The 20,547-nt window shown below is 31.5% G+C and overlaps 1 protein-coding gene across 2 annotated transcripts in view; it reads left to right on the top strand.

The window, feature by feature from the left end:
• The window catches only part of GPC5 (glypican 5), a 1,186,964-nt gene that overhangs the window by 741,536 nt on the left and 424,881 nt on the right, over positions 1-20,547 (top strand). The window contains exon 8 of one of the 2 annotated variants that reach the window (XM_023528006.1): positions 1,118-1,145. The exons of the other annotated variant lie outside the window; for it this stretch is intronic. Within the exon in view, the coding sequence (XP_023383774.1) occupies positions 1,118-1,145 (28 nt within the window). The remainder of the gene's footprint in view (positions 1-1,117; positions 1,146-20,547) is intronic. 2 annotated transcript variants of the gene reach the window in all.

Genomic DNA, 20,547 nt, shown 5'->3' on the forward strand with positions numbered 1-20,547 from the left:
CACTGTCTTCTGGCTTGGTGATTAAAGGAGGGTGCAAATTGTGGAGATCTCTCCATGCGAGTTGCTTCATTTGACCTAGACAAATGTTCTGCGCAATTGTTTTGGAGTTGGAAGAGGCCTTGGTATTATTAATTCCTCCTTCTATGAAAGAGAACCAGTTATGAGATTATTAAGTTGTAAAAACAAAGCTTTTCTTCCCCCCCCCCCATATTCATGCCTCAAGCTAACTTTTCCTAATTAGTCAGATGGAGACCTAATGAAGTTGTTGGGAGGCTGATTGAGTACTTAGCAGTCCAGGAACATCAATCACCATTCGTTGATGAGAGACTGTATTTAGCAATGTAACGGGTTGGTATACTGAGATGGCTCAATTTCTGGCCCCCAGGAAAGTTGTGTAGAATCCTCAGACCCTAATCCCAGTGATCTCACCTCATTGGTTAAGGGAGGCAACCAGCGGTGGAGTACTGTAAACACTTCTATGTACCTATCTTCCAAGTCTCTTAATGAGATAGTACTAACACCAGCTCTTGGCATATCTTAGACATGAAACGGTTTTCTGCAGAGGATTGGTTTCTCATTCACTATTCCTTTAATCTATCAAAAAAAAAAATACAATATCTATGTATACTGTAATCCTAAGGATGTAAATTTTTAAAAAGATGTGTAAAAATTACCAGAAATATACAAAAAGATTCTTAGGATTGCTTTTCTGATCTGGCAAGAGTAGAATTAGAATTTGGGGGCTGTTAAGAGGATTTTTCATTTAAACCCTCCCTAAAATGTTTGTTTCATTAACAACACATTTATATATTACTTTTTATTAAACAAGTAATTATATTTCTTAAAAGATTTCCTATTTTTCCAGAGAAGAAGGTGGAGCTAGAGAGAACATGTCTCCTAGGAGCAAGGTACCTTGGCCATACTTGTGCAGAACATATAGCACCTACTTCAGGTGGGAGGCATGGTGGAGACTTTAGAGAAGTGTAACTTGCTGTCATTGGTCAACAATGACCCACCAGCAAACTCTAAGGGACCCCTGTATGGGTTTGCTCTTTCCTCTCTTCCTCCTTTGAAAACAATACATCATTTTTTGTTTTCAAAGTTGATTGATTCTAAGTAAACATATCAGGTAGCTCTGTGCGTGCGTGTGTGCGTGCGTGTGTGTGTGTGTGTGTTTTAACTTTAAGGTCATTTAAATTATAATTAAATTGTACTGTTCCAATCATTTAAAATTCATCTCAGGCAGTTTAACAACCAACAAAATTTTAAATTGATTTTGAAAACATTCTAATAAGGAGCTATTACTTGTGGAATCTTTAATTGCCTATATATTATCTCTGCTCATTCTTCAGTGAAGTCTGAGTGAATAGTTTCTTCAATGATCCCGTCTTTTTCTTTTTTCTCAATCTTTTAATGCACGTGAGTACACTCTAAATTCAGTGATGCAGAAAACAAAGTAGAAATGTATTTTAAAGCATAATTGTTACGGACTGCCTTCAGTTTATGTTTTCTCAAAATGAATAAAGTCTGCAAGTTTAAGCTCTTTCCTCTTATCCAGTCCCTTCTTTGTCTTTGGATCCTTTGTCACATAATGAGAAGTTGATGAATGGTGAAATTTGAAGTTTCACTAAAGAGAAGAAGACTAAATTGAAAATTAAGGTTTTCTCAGTTTTTATATTCACAATAATGTTAATTATAAAGCAAAATAGCAGTGACTGAGCTATCTGGTTGAAATGTAAGCATAATAAAACACTGGCTGTGTTGACAACTGATAGGATTTCAAATTGTTTCCTTTCTATTTGCCTTCTTTTAGTCTATATGTTAATATTTATTCAACTCGAGATAAAATAATTCACAAAAATGATTAATAAAATATATTCTTCGTTTGTTTAAATGCTGAGCTGAAATATACATTTATTTCATGTCGTGTCTCAGCACAACTAAACTTTCCCTCATCAAAAAGACAGTCTTGCCTAAACTAATGTCTTTAATCTTTGCCAGACCAGTGAAACTTTTATTAGACATGAGTATTTACATGCTTATAACATGCACCTAGTATGGGGGTCTTTATTACAATTTCAATTCGTTAACAAAAATAAGAAAAATTAGAGTACTGAATACAATTTTGATTACTGAGCAAAGTAAGAAGTAATACAGTTTCGACAATACAAAAGCAACTGGGTGTAGAAACTGTAATTAGAGGCATATGTGCAAATTCCCCTTTTCATAGCATTAAAAATCTTTGAACTCTTTCTTGAAAGGAAAAAGTTCGTTGTTTATTATCAGACTCCCCCTCCCCAGCTACCTCCCCCATCCTGAGCATTCTCAAATGATTTCTTTTTTTAAAATGACTTTGGAATCCTTCAGCTTTTTTAACAATACATTTTGAGAAGTTTTGATTGAATATGTAATATTAAACTGTACATTTTTGGTGAGGTGAGACGTATCTGAATGTTGCTTAAGGCTTTTGAAAGATAGTACTTCTTAACGGGACTAGAATAGACAAGCTGAAGATATTGTTTTAGTAGCTTCTGCACTGTTTTTCTATCTTCTGTTCACCTGTAACTCATAAGGAGTAAACATAATTGGCATATAATAAATAGTGTAAATAGCATGAGTTTGAAGTCATGGGTTATGTACCCAATACCAGCTTAATCATATAAAATTGGAATGGCTTGGGACAATTTTCTAGTGTAACTGCCTCAGTTCTTAGTTTTCTCAATTACAAAATGAGAGCTATGGGAGTACTTCATAGAGATGTTATGAGAAGTAATAGCACAATGTAGACTAAGAAATCAACATATTATAATTATTGCAATTTAATTTGGAAGCAGATCACAAATTTTATTTTGGAAAATGGAGAAAATTTTATTGCCAAGAAAACAGATATTTACAATCATTCTCTTAAGTTGATTTTGAGCCCTTATATAGACTCAATCTTAATGAAGAAGACAGGACAATGAAGTTATTTTATTTTCTAAAACACTCATTAAACTCAAGTGCTTGCTTGACATAAGTTAGATCATATCAATATTATTTCTGTTTAAAGAATAGATGCTGGAAGTGAATACATATGAGAGAGGTTATTGTCTATAGCATCTTCTGTTTCTAATATTTTGTCATGTTTGCTTTGTTAGTGATAAAGATGGTCCTTTCAAGGAGAATGTTTTAATGTATTGTGCCTCTTGTGCTAAGGTTGGGGAGTAACTTTCTATTTATAAATACTTGCTTCATAGATTTTAATTGAGAGGCCAGTTGTGTTTGAGTAACCAATGACATTAAACCAGAAAATTTTAAGGAGCCATTAGTATTTTATATATTTATTCACCTTATTTCATGAAAATGGGAGACATAATCAGCGACTCATGTTTTGTTACAGTAAGTAGATCTGCCATGTTTATTTCTACTTTCCACTTAGTAATGAAATGGTATTGTAACTACACAATTGTAACTATGCAATATGAGCTTTGTATTTTTATGAACATCTGATTTCATATGCACAGAAGAATTTCGTTTGGGTGCGTATAAAAATCAGGGATTATATATTTGAGCTAGAGAATTTTTAAATCTATTGCAAATATGCTATTTTAAAATTAATCTTAATAAAATCAGGCACTTATTTCTGTTAATCTAGACATTTTCAGAGCCCATTAAAAGACAGTTAAAGCAAGATAGTCTCATAATTATAACAATTGTATTTAAAACAAATATGCATTCTCTAATCAATAACTTATAATTATTACATAATTTTATAGCTGTATTACAATGAATTAAATATATTTGTTCTAAATGCACATATACACAAATATCTATAAAATATATTTTTTGTATGAGGCCATAAATATGAAGAATATTTATACCTATCAACAAAAAAATGAAGATGCATACATTAATCAGATGTTAACTTTTCTGTTTTTACATATTTTACCAAAAATATCCTCAGAATAAAAATAACAAAAATTAGAGAAGAATTAATGCTACCTTAGTATTTAATGTTGTTTGAGAAGAAATAAAATTTTGGATTATGAATTAATGTCACAATCATAAATGATTTATGTATTACACATTTCTGTAATAAAATTATATTCAATATATAATTGTTATTTACATTTAAGGAAGCAGTAATAGTATATAATGACAAAAAGAGATAAAATTTGGTAAAGCACCTTTCCATTTAATGACAATATTTACAACCCAAGCAAAAATTAAATGTTAAGTAGATGCAAACAAAACTTTTAGTATCTATTCCCAGTTTCTGAAATCTGACTGAATCTAAATTTTAAATAATATTTGAAAATCATTATAAAATTAAATTGTTATTCAGTTTTAGATATAAATAAAAATAATCTTAGATTTTTCAGGTGCTTTGAAAAACTTCATTTAAAAATATTTCTCTAATATTTTAAGTACTGTAATTTAATTTTTTTTTTTAATTTTTAGAAGAGCTGGATTTGAAATCGGTCAGGTATGAATTATAAAATCAGTCACATGGCTGTACTGACAATAAAAATCATTACTGTGGCTTTTGTAAAAGTCTAAATATTTGTCTATTCCCAACAAGTATTAAAAACTCACTTTGATTTTAATATCTAAAAAAAAATGAGAAAAAATGTTCTTCCTTATATTTCCTTTCATATGGCATTTAGTGTCATCAAATAAGCCACTGGATTGTAAAACATAAAAATACCATGTAATGAACATCATTTTGTCATAAAGCACTAAAGCAACACAAGAGTGTGCATTTTTTTGTTTGTCTGTTTATGCTTTTCAGAATTGTATTTGCTTGCTCTATTCCTTCTTGGTTTTTAAAAACTGTTAGTATTTTAATAACAAATTTTAAGAAATATTGGCAAAATAAAAAAATCACTTATATTTTAGTTTCAGGAAAGTTTGGATAAAAAATATGTCTATATTCTCAAGCATGGAAGAGATTAGATGATAAAATATTTTGTTAAATATCAAATTGCAGGCATCATTAATTTGCTCTGACTTTTTTCCCAGTAAAAAGAACTTCCAAGGACTTTACTTTGATATTTTAAATAAATTTTATCTTAGCAAGTATTTATGGAGGAAATAAATTTAGGCTCCTTTTCCATTTATACTGGGCCTAATCTCTAAAGGCATGTTGTAGAATCATATAATGATATCAGCTTCTAAATTTTTGATAAGAGATTTGTGAAATGCATAAGTTCATTTTTCTTTTATAATTAATATTAAAGAAAACATATGGATTAAATTACAAGATTAAAAGTAACTTTATATTGGTAATTTTAAAGTAATGCTCTAAGTATTTTGGGGACTTGTTTTACAACAAATATTTTTTTGGAATTTCTTTAAAATATCTTGATTACATAATTAAGGTTGAGATACTGATTTAGTAAGTTCAAGTTTGTGTAAAAATAAAATTTCAATGATTATGACAAAATTTTTGCCAGAGTAAGTCACCTGTTATTAAAATGATTTATTGTTAATTAAATACTAAAGAAAGTTTTGTGTATAATCAGTGAAAGGTTAGAAAATTTACAGAACATCATTTATTAAGGGGGAAATTTTACAAACAAAAAAGTGAAATGCAAAGAGAGTAAAGGTTATGATATTTATGAAAGGAGCAATAGATTGCAGTAGATGGTTTCTAAGAGAAAGCACTATTCTCTTATATAGGACTTGTCATGCGTTTACAAATTTTATTGCTATCCTAAAATTTCCATTTTTAACTTTTGATAGTTTGATATCTTCTCAATTCCCTGACATCTTTCTCCAATTATCTTTTCTTATCACCTGGAACCTCTCGTCACCTCCAATTGTTTGACTCTTAAATCAGGCCACGACCTCTTTCTTTTGTAGCTTTTTGCTCAACTATAACTTCTACAGTTGTCTTTTTTCAGGCATGTTGTCCATTGCCTTGAGCTCTAATTTTGTATTTTCATACTACACTTTTTACTTGATGTTCCCATCCATGTCTAATCAATATTGGTTCCTATCAATTGCTCATCAAAGAACCATTTCTCCCCTGGAATATTACAATATTGCAGTGGCCTCCTAACTAGTTCTTGCATTCTCTATTGGAGAATATTGTTGGCAATGATGCCAAACGCTGCCTTAAAAATATGAAGGTTTTAATGTCAATCTCCTGTTGAAAACACTTCTATTTTATCTCATTGCTTTTAAATTAATGTTCTAAGTCCTAAAAATTCAAAAGCTGTCACCACTTTTTATTACTCTAGCCTTAGTCAGGTATTTAAACTTTACCTTCAGGGGATTTATTTAAGCCTATAAGTATTATTTTATCATATTGCTTTATATACCTTTTTTTACACTCACTTTCATATATTACAACACAATTTAGCAAACAATTTTTTCTTTCTCCATCTAGAACACAATATTTATATATTTAATATTTCAATTAATTATTTAAATAGATAATACATGAAACAGTACCATGGTGAGACATGAAGTTCACAACCATTTGTTTTCTGCTTCATTTATCAAGGGAACAACATTTGTCTTATTTCTTGATAATGAGATAGATCTGGTGGTGTTCTTTCAGGCTATCAGAAAGTAGTGGGTGTTGCAACACCACTTAGACACTTACTGCAAAGTGATACGTCACCATCATTTAGATCAATATGTCTGTGCTTACATCCCAGGAGCCAGGAAATTGCTAATTAGTGATAGTTTGGAAGACCAAGTGAAGTTCAATTGCCCTATATTATGAGAGAGTACAGTACTTTCAGTTTTATTTTATGGAGGTGCTAATAATCTTGTTCTTAAATCACTTTTATTTTTCATTTCTGTGAAATAAAATTGAAATCATGTGTATTACTCTTATTTTTCTTAAAGATATTTTATTTCATGAGTTCCCAAATTTTGCTTTTGACAGACTTGGCAAACTTGGCTCTTTTATGAGTCAGACATGTATTGAAACACTGTCACTGTCTTGATTTATATCGATGCCTTCTATTTTTAAAATAAACCCATCTTAACATAATTTTTTATAAAATTAACATCTCAATAACTTTCTCCTAACCCTGATCACATTTAAATCAAACATCCATAGTGTCTGTAAAATCACAGTTTGTAAAATCATAGTACAAGATGGATGAAATGACCACTAAACACTCAGCAGATGAATATTAGATAAAAGTCGAAACTGAAAGCATGAGAATGGAAAGATCCTTAGGTTGTCTCTGATTGCAAGGCCTAGAGGGGTGGAATTAAGGAGGAACCACTTGGTTTATTGTAAATTTGGAGTGGTAGATTTGTGATGCAAAACTCATTATTAAAAATTACTAAGTAAATCACTAGATATATAGTAGGCTATGAATAAATAAATGACAAATGTGTATAATGCACAAAGGCTATGGTTATTTCAATGCTTGGTTTTTGATATTCAAAAATAATGATTATAGTTTTAGTAGTTTTGGGGTATGAATAAACACTGACTTCATTAGCTAATACATTAAACACCTACACTAAACGATTCTCTATTCTAACCAGAACCTACTGTATATTAAAGCATTGTGAAATTATTTGAAATTTATTTCTATAGAGCATAAAAGGATTAATAAAAATGTATATACACACCATGCACAGCTGAGAATATTTAGCCATTTTGAATTTAAATGTACAAATCTTATCTGGAATAATATTTTTTAGAACCCCTTTTATGCTTGATGTTCAAAAGAATAAATTTATAAACAGATTTGCCTTTTCCATGCATTTTGTTAGTAACTCATTAGCCACATTTTAACATTTATTTTATGATTGACCTTGTCAAAACATAGTTCTCAGTATGATTATAAAGTTATACATCATCTAAACTTGTAGCTAGTAAAGCTCTTGTTCTATAATTTGACAAGTAATTCTGATTATAAATTTTGTTGGTATAATTTTCCACTAAGGAATTATGCTATTTTAAATTAAATTGTGGATTCTCCAACTTGCCACTTTCTATTGATACAATCATAGTAATATGGCTAAGATAAATATAACTTCTTTCTTAAAATAACTCAAAGAAGTTTATCAATGATTTTTTTTTCCCTTTATCAGTTACTAGCAGTTAAATAGAGATGGTTTAGGTAATAAATCTGAATAAGCAATAGTAGAAAGGGAACAAGAACCCATTTTTCACAATTTGAGACTAACATTACTAATAATTTATTCCTTAATTCATTAAATATTATAGAGAATTTACTATGTACCAGACGCTATTCTAGGCAGTGATGCTGGTGATTCATTCTAATGGTTGGTTCTACAAATAAATAAGCAAACAAACACATAAAACTAGATACTATTAAGATTTAAAAGTTTATGATAATTCATGGGCAGCTAACTATATTTTATGTGGTCAGAGAATTGTATCTGAGGTAGCATTTAAGCTGATTTTGAGTCCTAGGGAAGAGTCAGTCATATGAAAATCAAGGGAAGGCATAAGTAATACCTGTGCAGAGGTCTTAAACTGAAAATTATCTTGGGATGCTGGAGGACATTTGTATATAAAAGAGAAAGTGGTATTCAGTTGGCAAGGAAGAGGACAGAAATGAGTGATGATGAAGATGGGACTAAGTGCCCTACATTTGAGTTACCTCTTTGAGAGGCAGTTAACAGATTGAAGTAGGTGTCTTATAAACACTAGCTCAAATCTCTGGTTCTATGTTTAATGTTCTTAAATTTGATATGCTATTAATTAGTATGTATGTATATGTGGGCATATATATTCTATTTGAAGAGAAATTATTCACCTTGAAAATTTAAATGCTCTGGAGGTTTTGTGGTTTGTTTTAAACATAACTGGATTTTGAAGATTGAAAAATCAAAATTCAATATTCAATGAGGAAAATATTTTAGTTTATTTTTATGAATAAATAAAAATAAACTAGCTTCTCATTGCACTTACAGACCAATGATCCCTTTGAATTACTTGCTATCAGGTTATATTATATGGTCCCATTTGTTACAGTCATACAATCCTCCTCATTTTCCCCTTTCATTTACTAAAAATTTTAGCACCTTCCTTACTGTCTTTCTCTCTAAAAAGATTTCTATTTCTTAGAAATCTTACTCGATTATTTCAGTACCCACGTAGATGATCCAATCCAGCATCCTGACTTTTCCATTCCTTGCCTTTACATTAGCAACACACCAAATGGGCTTGTAATAGACCTATCTTTACCAGTAAGAACCCACACCCGAAATTTTAGTATCAGGCACCCACTCATGAACTGTAACCTCTTCCTTTTTATCTCTAATGATTTCACAGCAACAATTATTTGGTTCCTCCAGGACCTCTCATTTATTGACACTACCATATTTTTACTGTAAATCACTTTCTCTAGGCCCTCAGTTTCCTCAGTCTTTGGCTTAATTTCACATTGTCTCTTTTTAAATCACTACCCTGACGACACCAGCTACTTTGACTTCCTTTCTTGTCATCATTTCTATTAAGCAAAACGTCAGCCCTATTTTAAATTCAGCTTTCTACTCTCTAGTGCTACATTACCCTAGTGATAAAATTATAAATTCATAGCTGGTCAGGATATCCAGCAGAGTTCTTGTGCATTCATTATTTAATAATTCATTATTTAATCATTTCACAAATATTTGTTGAGAATATACATACTTATTATATGACCAAAATAACAAGGAGTCCAGGATGGCTAGAGGGGAATGAACCAGAGAAAAAAATTGGGATGAGGTTACAGATGACAAGGGTCGGGGGAGAAGGCACCAGAGTCATTGGTTCTGGTAAATTCTTTAGCATTTACTCAGAGTGAGATGGGAGCTATTGGATTTTGAGTTGTGCTGCTACAGTATCTGGCTCTAGGAGAGCAAAAGTGGAAGCAGAGAAGCCAATGAGGCAATTATTTACTATCCCAGGTTGGAGATTAGGGTGTCTTGAACCAGATCTCTCTAGTAGAGGTGGTGGGAAGTTGTTTAAAGGGAGAAATGAACAGTGATTGGATATGGTGCAAGTGAGAGAGTGTCAGCATTGGCTTCATTGGTATTTATACTGAACTATTGGAAAGATGAGAATGTCATTTATAGAGAAGAAAGAGACTTGAGAGTGGAGCAATTGTTTGTAGTCTGATCCAGTATACTATTAGCACTGCATTGCAGAAAGCAAGTAACTAGTGTGCACTGCAAAAGTCTCAACCATAAACTTTGAGACAGTCACATAAACAAGTGATGTGAACTTGGCATAAAATAACAAATGACAGTTCAAACTTAGCCTTTGTACTGGGGAGACAGCAAAAAACGGAGAGGACTGAGGAGCTCATGTTGTTAGTTTTAGAAAACGGTTGTCATGCATACATTGAACACTGTCCCTGAATCTACTGTTTATTCCAGAGAAGCAGGAAATCTGAATTTTTATGTGAAATATCCCTAATTTTAAATAATTATGTTTGCTAATTCAAATTAGTGAAAAAGTACACACAAAAAAATAAAAACAACAAAAATTTCTTGGTCACAAAAGTCTGCATGCCATAGCTTAAAACATATGGTTGTAGAAGGAAATCTTGATTTAAGCCCTGGGATCAGAAGATTCAAACTTGAGTCTCATCAGGGCAACTTACACTGCCAGCTTACCTTAGGCCAGTGACTTGACTAGTCTCCCAGTTTCAGACTCCTCCTATTCTGGAAAACGAAAAAGGGGATGGTTAGATTCTGTACTCTATAAGGGTTCTTAAGATTATGGATCAAAATTTTGACATACAACCCATGGGACATGAAGCTGAGAAAGGACAAGGATGATATCTTTGCTCTCAATAGTTGCCTTATGGGGGTAAGGTATGGGGCTTATTGGATGGATTCAGAGAATCAACCACAACAGAGTTCCTAAATTATGAAATGTGGACAACCAAAGAGTAGGATAACATTCTTGCCTATACGAGTGGAAAGAGTAGAAAGATAACTTTCCACTGATAACTTACCAGTATACTGAAGAAAAATCTGACTCAAAACCTCAACAGATCATGGAAATATATCTAATAATTCATTAGTGGATTAGCTGATAAGAAAAGTAGTATTTCTCAGAGTTCCGCTTGTCATTTTTATTCCTGATTGGGTGATAGCATAAAATGTTGATGATCTACATAGATAAACTTATGTAACTAAATATAAAACAGGTTTAAACTTAATTTTTGCATTTTTTTACTATAGACGTTAGGCACTTTCAAAATATTGTATAGGCATATTCTACAAACATGATATCAGATACTAGAATAATTATTATTATATTACTACTAACTCTTCAGTTTACAGAAAGATAATGTGGAAGAATTAAACAATTTCCTTACCCAGTGAAAGTTTTATACTGTCTTTAACTCAAATTATTACAGATATATTTGTGTTTGTATAAGCATTTGTGATTTTTTTTTTTTATTAGACTGTAAGGACTCCTTTTTAGACTATATTCAGTCTATAAATAATGAGACTGGTATTGGTATTGTACTGAAGGAAGTTAGAAGTTGAAATAAATTTGTGGGAATAGTAAAAATGAAACATATGATCCAGAATTAAAAGATCCTTTGGTCTTGTTAAAATGTGACCACAGAGACTATTACTGGCTGTTCTCAGTCTTTATCAAGGGATGCAAAGATGTTTAACCAACTGGGCTAAGGAGATTTAGTTCTGTTAAGAGAGAAACTGACCAAGATATTTTCAGTCATCAATTTTAGTTACAAAAGAAGGTTAAAATAGTACTTCTTTTGTAAGTACTATCACGAGCAATTCTGCCTCTGCCTTTGAAAATACAAGTACATAATTCACCCCAGCAGAGGGATGGGTTTTGCTGGTCCTTTGATTTCTATCATTACCAGGAACCCAAGTGCAAGTCCTATATATATACAATGTTGAGAACTTACAGGAAACATTTTCTACATGCTTAAAAATCTATTGCTCAATTCTTACATTTCTCTGTGTATTTTTAAAAAGCTCTGTGCTTGCTAGTAGTAGACTACTAGTTTTAGACCAATTTTCCTTTAATGCAGATTATTTATTAAAATTGGGGAGTGCTTCTGCGTCTACCCAGGATGGAATAATAGTGACCAGTTTTAGCCTCCTGGTTTATACAAAAGTGGTGTGTGTGTGTGTGTAAACAAAATAATGGTTTATATACATTGGGAAAAAGGCAGAGAGAAGGGAAGTAGACCAGATAAGATTTATAAGTGCCTCAGCTCCCTGCCCAGAGTTTCCAGGCCATTGCAGAAAAGTGGGGCACTCAACAGAGCTGCGTACTCTGACTTGAAGCAGAGACCAGAGTTCACAGAAGCCGAGTGTGCTAGAATTTGTGGAGCACATACCAGAGAGGAGGGAGTTAAATGGAAAGAGCAAGATTTGAAGAGGGTATCCTTTCAACTCTTTGGCTCATAACTGACTGCATATGCATGAGATATAACTAACCAAAGCGAAGGGGAAAACACTGGAATAGTTCTGATTCCCACCAACTAGAGTAGAAACATTGTAATATGTGGGTTTTTAGAATTGTCAAAAGTTTATTGTCTTATCAATGGGATTAAGTTAGCCCTAAACTAAAACTGTCTTGTACTTGGCTTTATGAAACTTAAAACCAAGCCTTGAAAGCATTCAGCTAATTTCAGGTAACTTAACTGCATACCAGAACAAAGGTCAACACTCTTAAAAGACATCAAAATGCAGCAAAAGTGTAAGATACACAATGTTGAACTCTCAATCCTAAATACCTGGATAAGCAAAGAAGCAGAAAAATTTCATCCATATTCAAGAGATAAGTAAATAAAAATGGAATTAGAACTGAAAAAAGAACCAGTAGACAAGGACTGCAAACAGTGCTTATAATTATTCTCCATATGTTCAAGAGACTAGAGGAAAACATGCATGACTAGAAGAGAAATGGAAGATATTAAAAAAGAGGAGCTTAGAAGTATTTTAATAAGCTTATAAATTTGAAAATTGGAAATCTAGCTTTTTAAAACTGCAGTTCAGATGAATGCATAAGTAATATTCTGCAAAGACACCCTACAGGGTTTACTAGAATATAGATTCATTCATCTTTTGCTCTCTGATGAGGAACAGTATACCAAGCATACGTTAAGTATTCAGTGTTTCCTGAAGGAATGCCAACAACACAAAACTGGCCTTGAGTTATTTCTAACAAGGTGTGAACTTGGTTTTCAAACAAATAGTAAGTCATGAAGGACATCAGTTTCAGATTTTGAGATTATGATACATTTCTATTCCTGAGATTTGACATTGATTTTAGCAACATATTGTTATCTTTTCTTTTTTTTGCCCATAAAGCATTTGATAGTGATATCAATTTATAAAAGTCTTTCTATAAATTTAATGCCTCTCTTTGTTTTTCTCCAGTCAAATCTGTGAGAATAAGGAATAAGCAATTAAAGGATGCATCCCTCAAAGTAATAATGATATAAAACAAAGTATATTACATAAGCGAAATACATAAATATATTGTAAAAGACAACAAAGCTTTGTACTTATTGTGTTAAAGCAAAGATTTGTACTTACTGTATAGCAGAAAGATTCTGCATTCCAATTCTGGTCTCTCTGGTTCTCACCTTTACTTTCTCTCAAAAATCAGAGAAATTTTTCATTGACTTTTTAAAAATTTTTTAATTGAATAAGGAACCAAAAACCTGGAAGAAAGGAAGGCCCAAGAAAAAACTTCAATGAACCAAGCAAACAAGAAGAAGAACAAACCGCAAAAAAAGTAACAATAATGCAAAAAAAAAAATTTTTTCTCTGAAATTCTTTATATCTTGAGTGCATATTTTTATAAAAATAATACTGGTCTCACTTTTTAAAATGTAGTGTAGGAACTGATATACTCATATTTGAATGTTATATTTATCATTTCAATTCCAAGTTAAGGCCATCAGCATTTATAGCTACTGCTATTCAATTAAATATTTGTCAGAGGGAAAGACAGGATTACTTTCTTGCATATACCTAGTACATCCAGCACTATACCTAAGAAAAACTCATTTAGCATCAATGCAAAATTCATTTTTTGATTGAAACTCTGATAGCATTATTGTTCAGACATTAGTATTAGGACTTTATAACTAATGTATGTATAACAGAAATATGTACAATATTGTTATTTAAAAAGTGAAGTAGAAGATTTGGGAATTGACGTATTGCAAAAATATTTAGTTTGCTGTTTACCGAGTATACTTTCATCATCATTCTTAGATTTATTTTACTTCAAAGCAGTTTGGACTTCTCAATAGTGGATCATCATTTTACACCTATTTTAGACAGGACCAATTTGTTGCCACATGCCAAAGTCTACACCAGCAATGCACACAAAGAAACAAGCAAATATAAAATAGAAAAAAGGAAAACCACATTAATGAGAAAACAGTTAAGCAGAGAGTTGGTGACATTAGGCTAACTGTTGCTAAAACAACAGAGTAGTATTTTCATAGCCATGAGACTTCATCTATTTTATATCTTATATGATTTGAAAACAATTTTGTCAGTTATCACATATGAATGACATGTAATTTTAATCACCATTTTGCATTCATCAAGAGTAGTATCATACAAGGTCATTGAATCATTTACATAGAAATACTTATTGCCACAAAACTCCTCTATGGAGAATTTGCATTCTAATGTATATGCTTATCAATATTTTCATCAGCTAAAGCATTTTGTTATTTTACCTTTTGTCTGCCAAGCTCTTGTCACTTGTTACCTTTCTCATGATATCAGTAATATGTCTTAGGTTGGTAAAAGATAATTTCACACTCATTATATAACAATGTTAGTTAAGAATTGCCATTGTTCTATTTTGAAAATTATTTTTCATTTGTTTTTTTTTTATTTCAACTGTAAGATTCCCAAACTCTAGAAATATCTTTATGTAATTGGGTAAACACAGTGATTTGACATGAGGAAGCGAGGTGGAAGTTTAAAATATGTTTTTCTATTCTCTCTTTAATTTAGAAGGTGATTTTATGGAAAAAAAAAACACCTCCTCTAAGGAAAAAAAAAAAATTTCTCTAGGGTCTTTGTGGCCTAGAATGAAATATAAAAAATAGCTGAATGCTTTGTTTCCTTCAATGCTGGAAACAAGGGTAGTATATATGAAAGGGATTCCAACACTCTTTTTCATTAGTTGATAAATCTTGTACATTTGTGAGAATGGTCAGCAGTAAATCCTTGAAGTGACTTAAGTAAAGACCTTTTATCATCAGCAGGAAGCTGAAAGCTATACTCTTAGCTTCAGGAAAACAAACAAACAAACAAACAAAACCTTTAAAATTTACATAGAATCCTGAAAATTAAAATTGGAAGTGTCATTTCAAAATATTGGTCTGAATTATAAAATTTGTGAGAGTAATGAGTTGAATAACTTATTGAGTGAATTACAATTCAAAGTACTTTAAAACACTTGGTATTAATTTCAATGTACCTTTGAAAGACTGATGTCCAACTCATTAGAGTTAACTAAAGCCAGGCATACACATTTTTGAACCAAGAACTCCCTTTGATGTCTAGGGAGAAGAGTAATATCCTTGTGTTAATTTCTGTGTAGGAGAAGAAAAACTGTCTTTAAGTGTTGTAGTCAAGCATGAAGTTACTCCTTTGTCTTCTCTCAACCTGTACAGTGTCTCACTGTTATTTATGCAGGTAAAATTTGGAATTATCCAAGGCAAAACAAATTCATCAAGGTAATATTTGTTGAACACTTACTATTTGCAAAGTAATGGGATAGGCCTAGAGTGATGTAATAATAAGGAAGATACAATCTTTTCCCACATGAAGACTGCAATAATTAAAAAAAAAAAAAACACAACTGTGAGTATGAGTACTACAAACTATTCCAGGAAAACTACTTTGAGTCTTAAGCTAGTCACTCAATTTATGTCAATAAAAATGAATTAAGAGCAGTGATAACACCAAATCTCAGACTTTCTCATCGTAAAAGTCCTTGCAGTTTAATGCATAATCGCTCACCATTAATATTTCATTTCCTTATCTTTTGCCTGTGTTGTATTATATGTAGTAATTAGAATTGATTTTTATAGTATAATTTCACAAGATACCAAAATAAGTACCCCACTAAAGGCAGGAAGAAGATTTATAATATATTTTCAAATGTTAACTCAATTCTATTAAAGAAAATCAATAAACGTTTAATAAACCCATTCAGTGTGATATTCAACTATGCATTGTCCTATCCATGTTTAAAGGCAGGTTCTTTTTAAGACTACTTTAGTAAGTACTCTCCAGATAACTTCTCCACTACTCCTGAATTAGTGAAACATTTCAGATTTAAGGCTGATGATATTTTCTTAGAACTTAAGATTTTTGCTGTCACCAATTGCTGCTTAAAATTTGAATATATTTATATAATTATAAATATAACATCCGAATCTGGAGAAATTAGCTGAGCACTTGAAATTAATTAGATTAAAACTAAAATTTATATAAAAAATGAATGTGAAATAACTTGACGAAATATGTAGGAATAGCTGTAAAACCAGTGCTTCACAGACATATGTTTGGGGAAGGCCAGTAAAACTGTCTTTTTCTTCTAGTTCATGATGATAATATCTGGTTCCTAGGTTCATGAATTTCATGAATTAGTTCATGAATTTTAGGAGAACTGCATTGTTTACCTATTGAGCTCTGACTGCAACTGCTTAATTTATTTTCCATTAAATAGTCAATCGATTTGTAGTTTCCGAATTATAAAATGCACAGGGACTCATTACCTTAGAGTTATTTTCGGGTGGGAAAAAGAAGCCTATTGTCAGCAAAACTGATGATTCCTTAAGATGCAATGGAAACTCCATCTATTTTCCAGGTATTCTCTAAAGTTTGGATATTAGTGGTTTGCTTTTAAAATTTGAAGATACAAAGAAACAGATAATATCAGCATGTCAATCACCTCTGACATTCTGATAAATGGAAAATGAAGATGAAAAATTGGTTACTTCCAAATATGATTTAAAAAGTATTGTCCATTTACAATGAAAAATTTAGAAATTATATTTACATTTTTAGAAGGCAACTATTGTATAGTGCTTTGGATGTATATATCATCAGTATTTCCCAAAAAATAATTTTTTGCAACATGTACTTTATATGATTAGTTTATAACATTTTGTTGGGAAATTCAGATTGCTTTCTTATTCACCAAAACTTACATTTCAGAACTCATTTTTTGGTAAAGATATCTTTATCTTTTGGTTTTTGCTTTATTAATTATGAACTATAAATGTGGTGGGTAGAATTTTGGCCCCCATATTCTTCATCCTCTGATGTTATGATTTTGTATGCAACATTACATAACAAAGTGGTTTTGCAGATGGAATTAGGATTATGTCTTAAAATGATTACTCTGGATTATCCAGTGATCTTAATGTAATTACATGCGCCCATAAAGTAGAAGAATGTAGGAGTGTGGGTCAGAGAGATGCAAAGGAGGAAGAAGCAAGAATCTCAAAGCATAAAATAGACTCATCCTGCCATTACTAGCTTTGAAGATGCAGGAGCGACCATGAGCTAAGGAATATGAGTGGCCACTAGAAGTTAGGAATGGCCCTGAGGTAACAGCCAGCAAGGAAATGAGCACCTCATTTCTACAACCACAAAGAGATCTGAATTCTGTCAACAACTTGAATGAGCAAGAACAGCGTTCTTTCCTATAGCCTCCAGAATGCAGTCCAGCAGACACCTTGATTTAGCCTCGTGAAATTCTAAAGTATCCAGCTGATTTCTCTGAAGTTCTGACTAATGGAAACTAAGAAATGGTAATTGAGTTTTGTTTTAAGCTACTAAATCTGTGGTAATTTGTCACAGAAGCAACAGAAAACCAACACATTGAATCTTCAATATTTTGAGACACTGGATTACAAACTTCTAGGTAAAAATTTATCTTCAGTAAAATAGTATATTTTCTATAATTTTTAAAATGTAAAAATGTGAAACATTTTTGAATATTAAATAAAAAGTAAATGAAAATAACTCTTACTTTCCAAAAATGTATTAATTCTAACCTAGCTTTTAAAATTATCTTTCTATAATATCTGTGATTTCCTTCCCCCAACTCCAAGTTAAATAGGATTCTTTCAAGGGAAACTGCTGTTGAATGGTGACATATTAAAAGAATAAAAGAACAGAAAATTATTTTCTTATATAGTGGCTTTCAGTGCTCCTTACTAAAAGTATTTGAGATGAGAATTAATCCAAGTGCCATCTCCTTGATCTTGTCATTTTTCTATCCAAAAACTAAGTGGTTTTCTTGTAGGGAGGATAGTTGTATTGAGAGACAAAGAACCTAAAAGGAAGTAATATTGTTTGAGCACTGTGATCTCAAGTAATCATTTGTTGCTATTAAATCTCATTTAAAAGACCCTGTTAAGCTATTATTAAAAAGAGCTATCTGAACTAGGTGAACTTGATTAACATTTTTAGTTACTAATTTGTGCCTGAGTTATGTTATATAGCAAAAAATATAGATATCTTTATTATGTACTATCTGCTCCTTTTTTTGAAATGTATAGTTTATGTCTGACATTAATTATAACAAATATTTTGGAAGTAGAGTATTTACATCGTTTGTTTTACAATGTAAATAGTAAAGAAACATCAGTTCTAAATCTAGAGCAGTTTAAGTATATATTCTTGCTCCTATTGTCAAAGTCAATAGATTTGGTATAAATAATCCCATAATGTAACTCTCTGCATGCTTCACAAGCATAGGTGACAATGCCATCAGCTAGATCAACACAAGAATATCTGATAAACATTGTAATTTTAATGCGTTAAAGTAAAGCAAATATATATTTAGAGTGAAAAGTAATAAAACGCTTTGAAGTAAAAATAGAAAAACAGGTAGCAGACTTTGTTACACATATGTACACTGCTTTTAATATTTTGTTAGAGAATCCTGTATAATTGGTATCAGTGCTTCTCCACAAACTATGTATAATGTTCTCTCTGTATAAAGAAATGCTAGCCATTGACCACTAAACCCCTGAAACCAGTAAATCCTGCAAAAAGTTGCCAACTATCTCTATTCTCACTTCCCACAATAGTTATAATTCATCACATGAGAAACTCAGGGCAAACCCTTGGCTCTATGAATCCAAAGTTCTTAGAAGTTTGATTTCTGTATCCTGTTTTCCTGGTAGACGCTTCATTCATGTCCTGTGATTATAAATCTTTCTGTCCAATTTACAGGCATTCACATCTCTGATAATCTGTTGAACATATCACATGAAAAAGATTCATTTAAAGCACAGCATGAAGGTTATGGAAATGAAATTCTATACATCACAAAGTCTATTCTGATGAAATTTTTAATATCAAAAACAGTAATCAATTCTAGCTAGGTTAATTTCACTCTAGAAGAGACAAGTTTCACCACAACTAACCAAAGTCTCTTCTGAACAGTAAAGGAAGGAAAATTGCTAGTTTCATAGAACTGATAAATAATTTATAATTATATGATTGGTGTAATGTTGCTGATTATAGTTACTACAATGCCATTCATATTTTTTTGGAATTATTCAGTAATTCCATTAATATTACAGCATACCGTTTTGACCTTGGGTTGCAGTTTTTCTACAAATGTAGCAGAACTCTGAGCTCAGAGGTGATTTTATTCTATTAACTCTCTTATTACCTATAAAATCAAACTTGGTCAGTTTTTCTTTTCACAAAAAGAAACCATGGTATAGATTCAAACCTTAGTTAAAATCACACTGCTATAAGCCAGTAGAAGTTTCAAAAACAGAATAACACAAGTTCTGATTTTTTATTAACTAAACATACCACCTCTTAGATTGAGTAAAATTTAATAAAAAGACCCTACTTTCCCTTGGTATGAAGGTGAGATAGCTGGGAACAGAGGCAAGAGGCTCTGATTTGTAGTATTTTCTGATTTCAGTCATGTAAATATTTTCATAATGACTTCGTTTGAAACTCTCAATATGATGGCACTGAACTACTTAGAGATATGCACAGTTGACTCTCTCTTACTGGTGGAACAAGTTAAGAACCTCTTCCTGGACAAAAAGTAAAGTGGATTATTGATTTTCTTGTTATAATTCTGATAATTTCTGCACAATGGAATTCTCTAGATCAGCGTTTCTCAAACTTTAATGTGCAAACAATTTACCCAAGCAGGTTCTTTCGTATTTATTTAGTTAGTTAGTTAGTTAGTTATTTTTGCTTTTTATTTATTTTTTTAAAGCTTTTTTAATTTTTCAAAAATTATTTTTGTTGTGACATCCAGTAAGTTTCAAGTGTACAATTCAACAGTGGAGCATATAAATATATATATTGCATCATGCGTTCACCACCATTAGTTAGATTTCTTTCTGTCACCACATATTTGACCCCTTTTACCCTATATTCCTTCCCCACTTCCCTCCCCTTCCTCCCCTTTCCTCTGGTAACCATTAGTCTATTGTCCATATCCATGAGTCTCTGTTTGTCCTGTTTGTTGCTTTTAGGTTTATATCCCACATATAAGTGATATCATGTGGTTTCCAACTTTTTCTGCCTGCCTTTTTTGTGCTTAGC

This window comes from Pteropus vampyrus, unplaced genomic scaffold (assembly GCF_000151845.1).
Source record: "Pteropus vampyrus isolate Shadow unplaced genomic scaffold, Pvam_2.0 Scaffold21, whole genome shotgun sequence".
Classification (NCBI taxonomy): domain Eukaryota; kingdom Metazoa; phylum Chordata; class Mammalia; order Chiroptera; family Pteropodidae; genus Pteropus; species Pteropus vampyrus.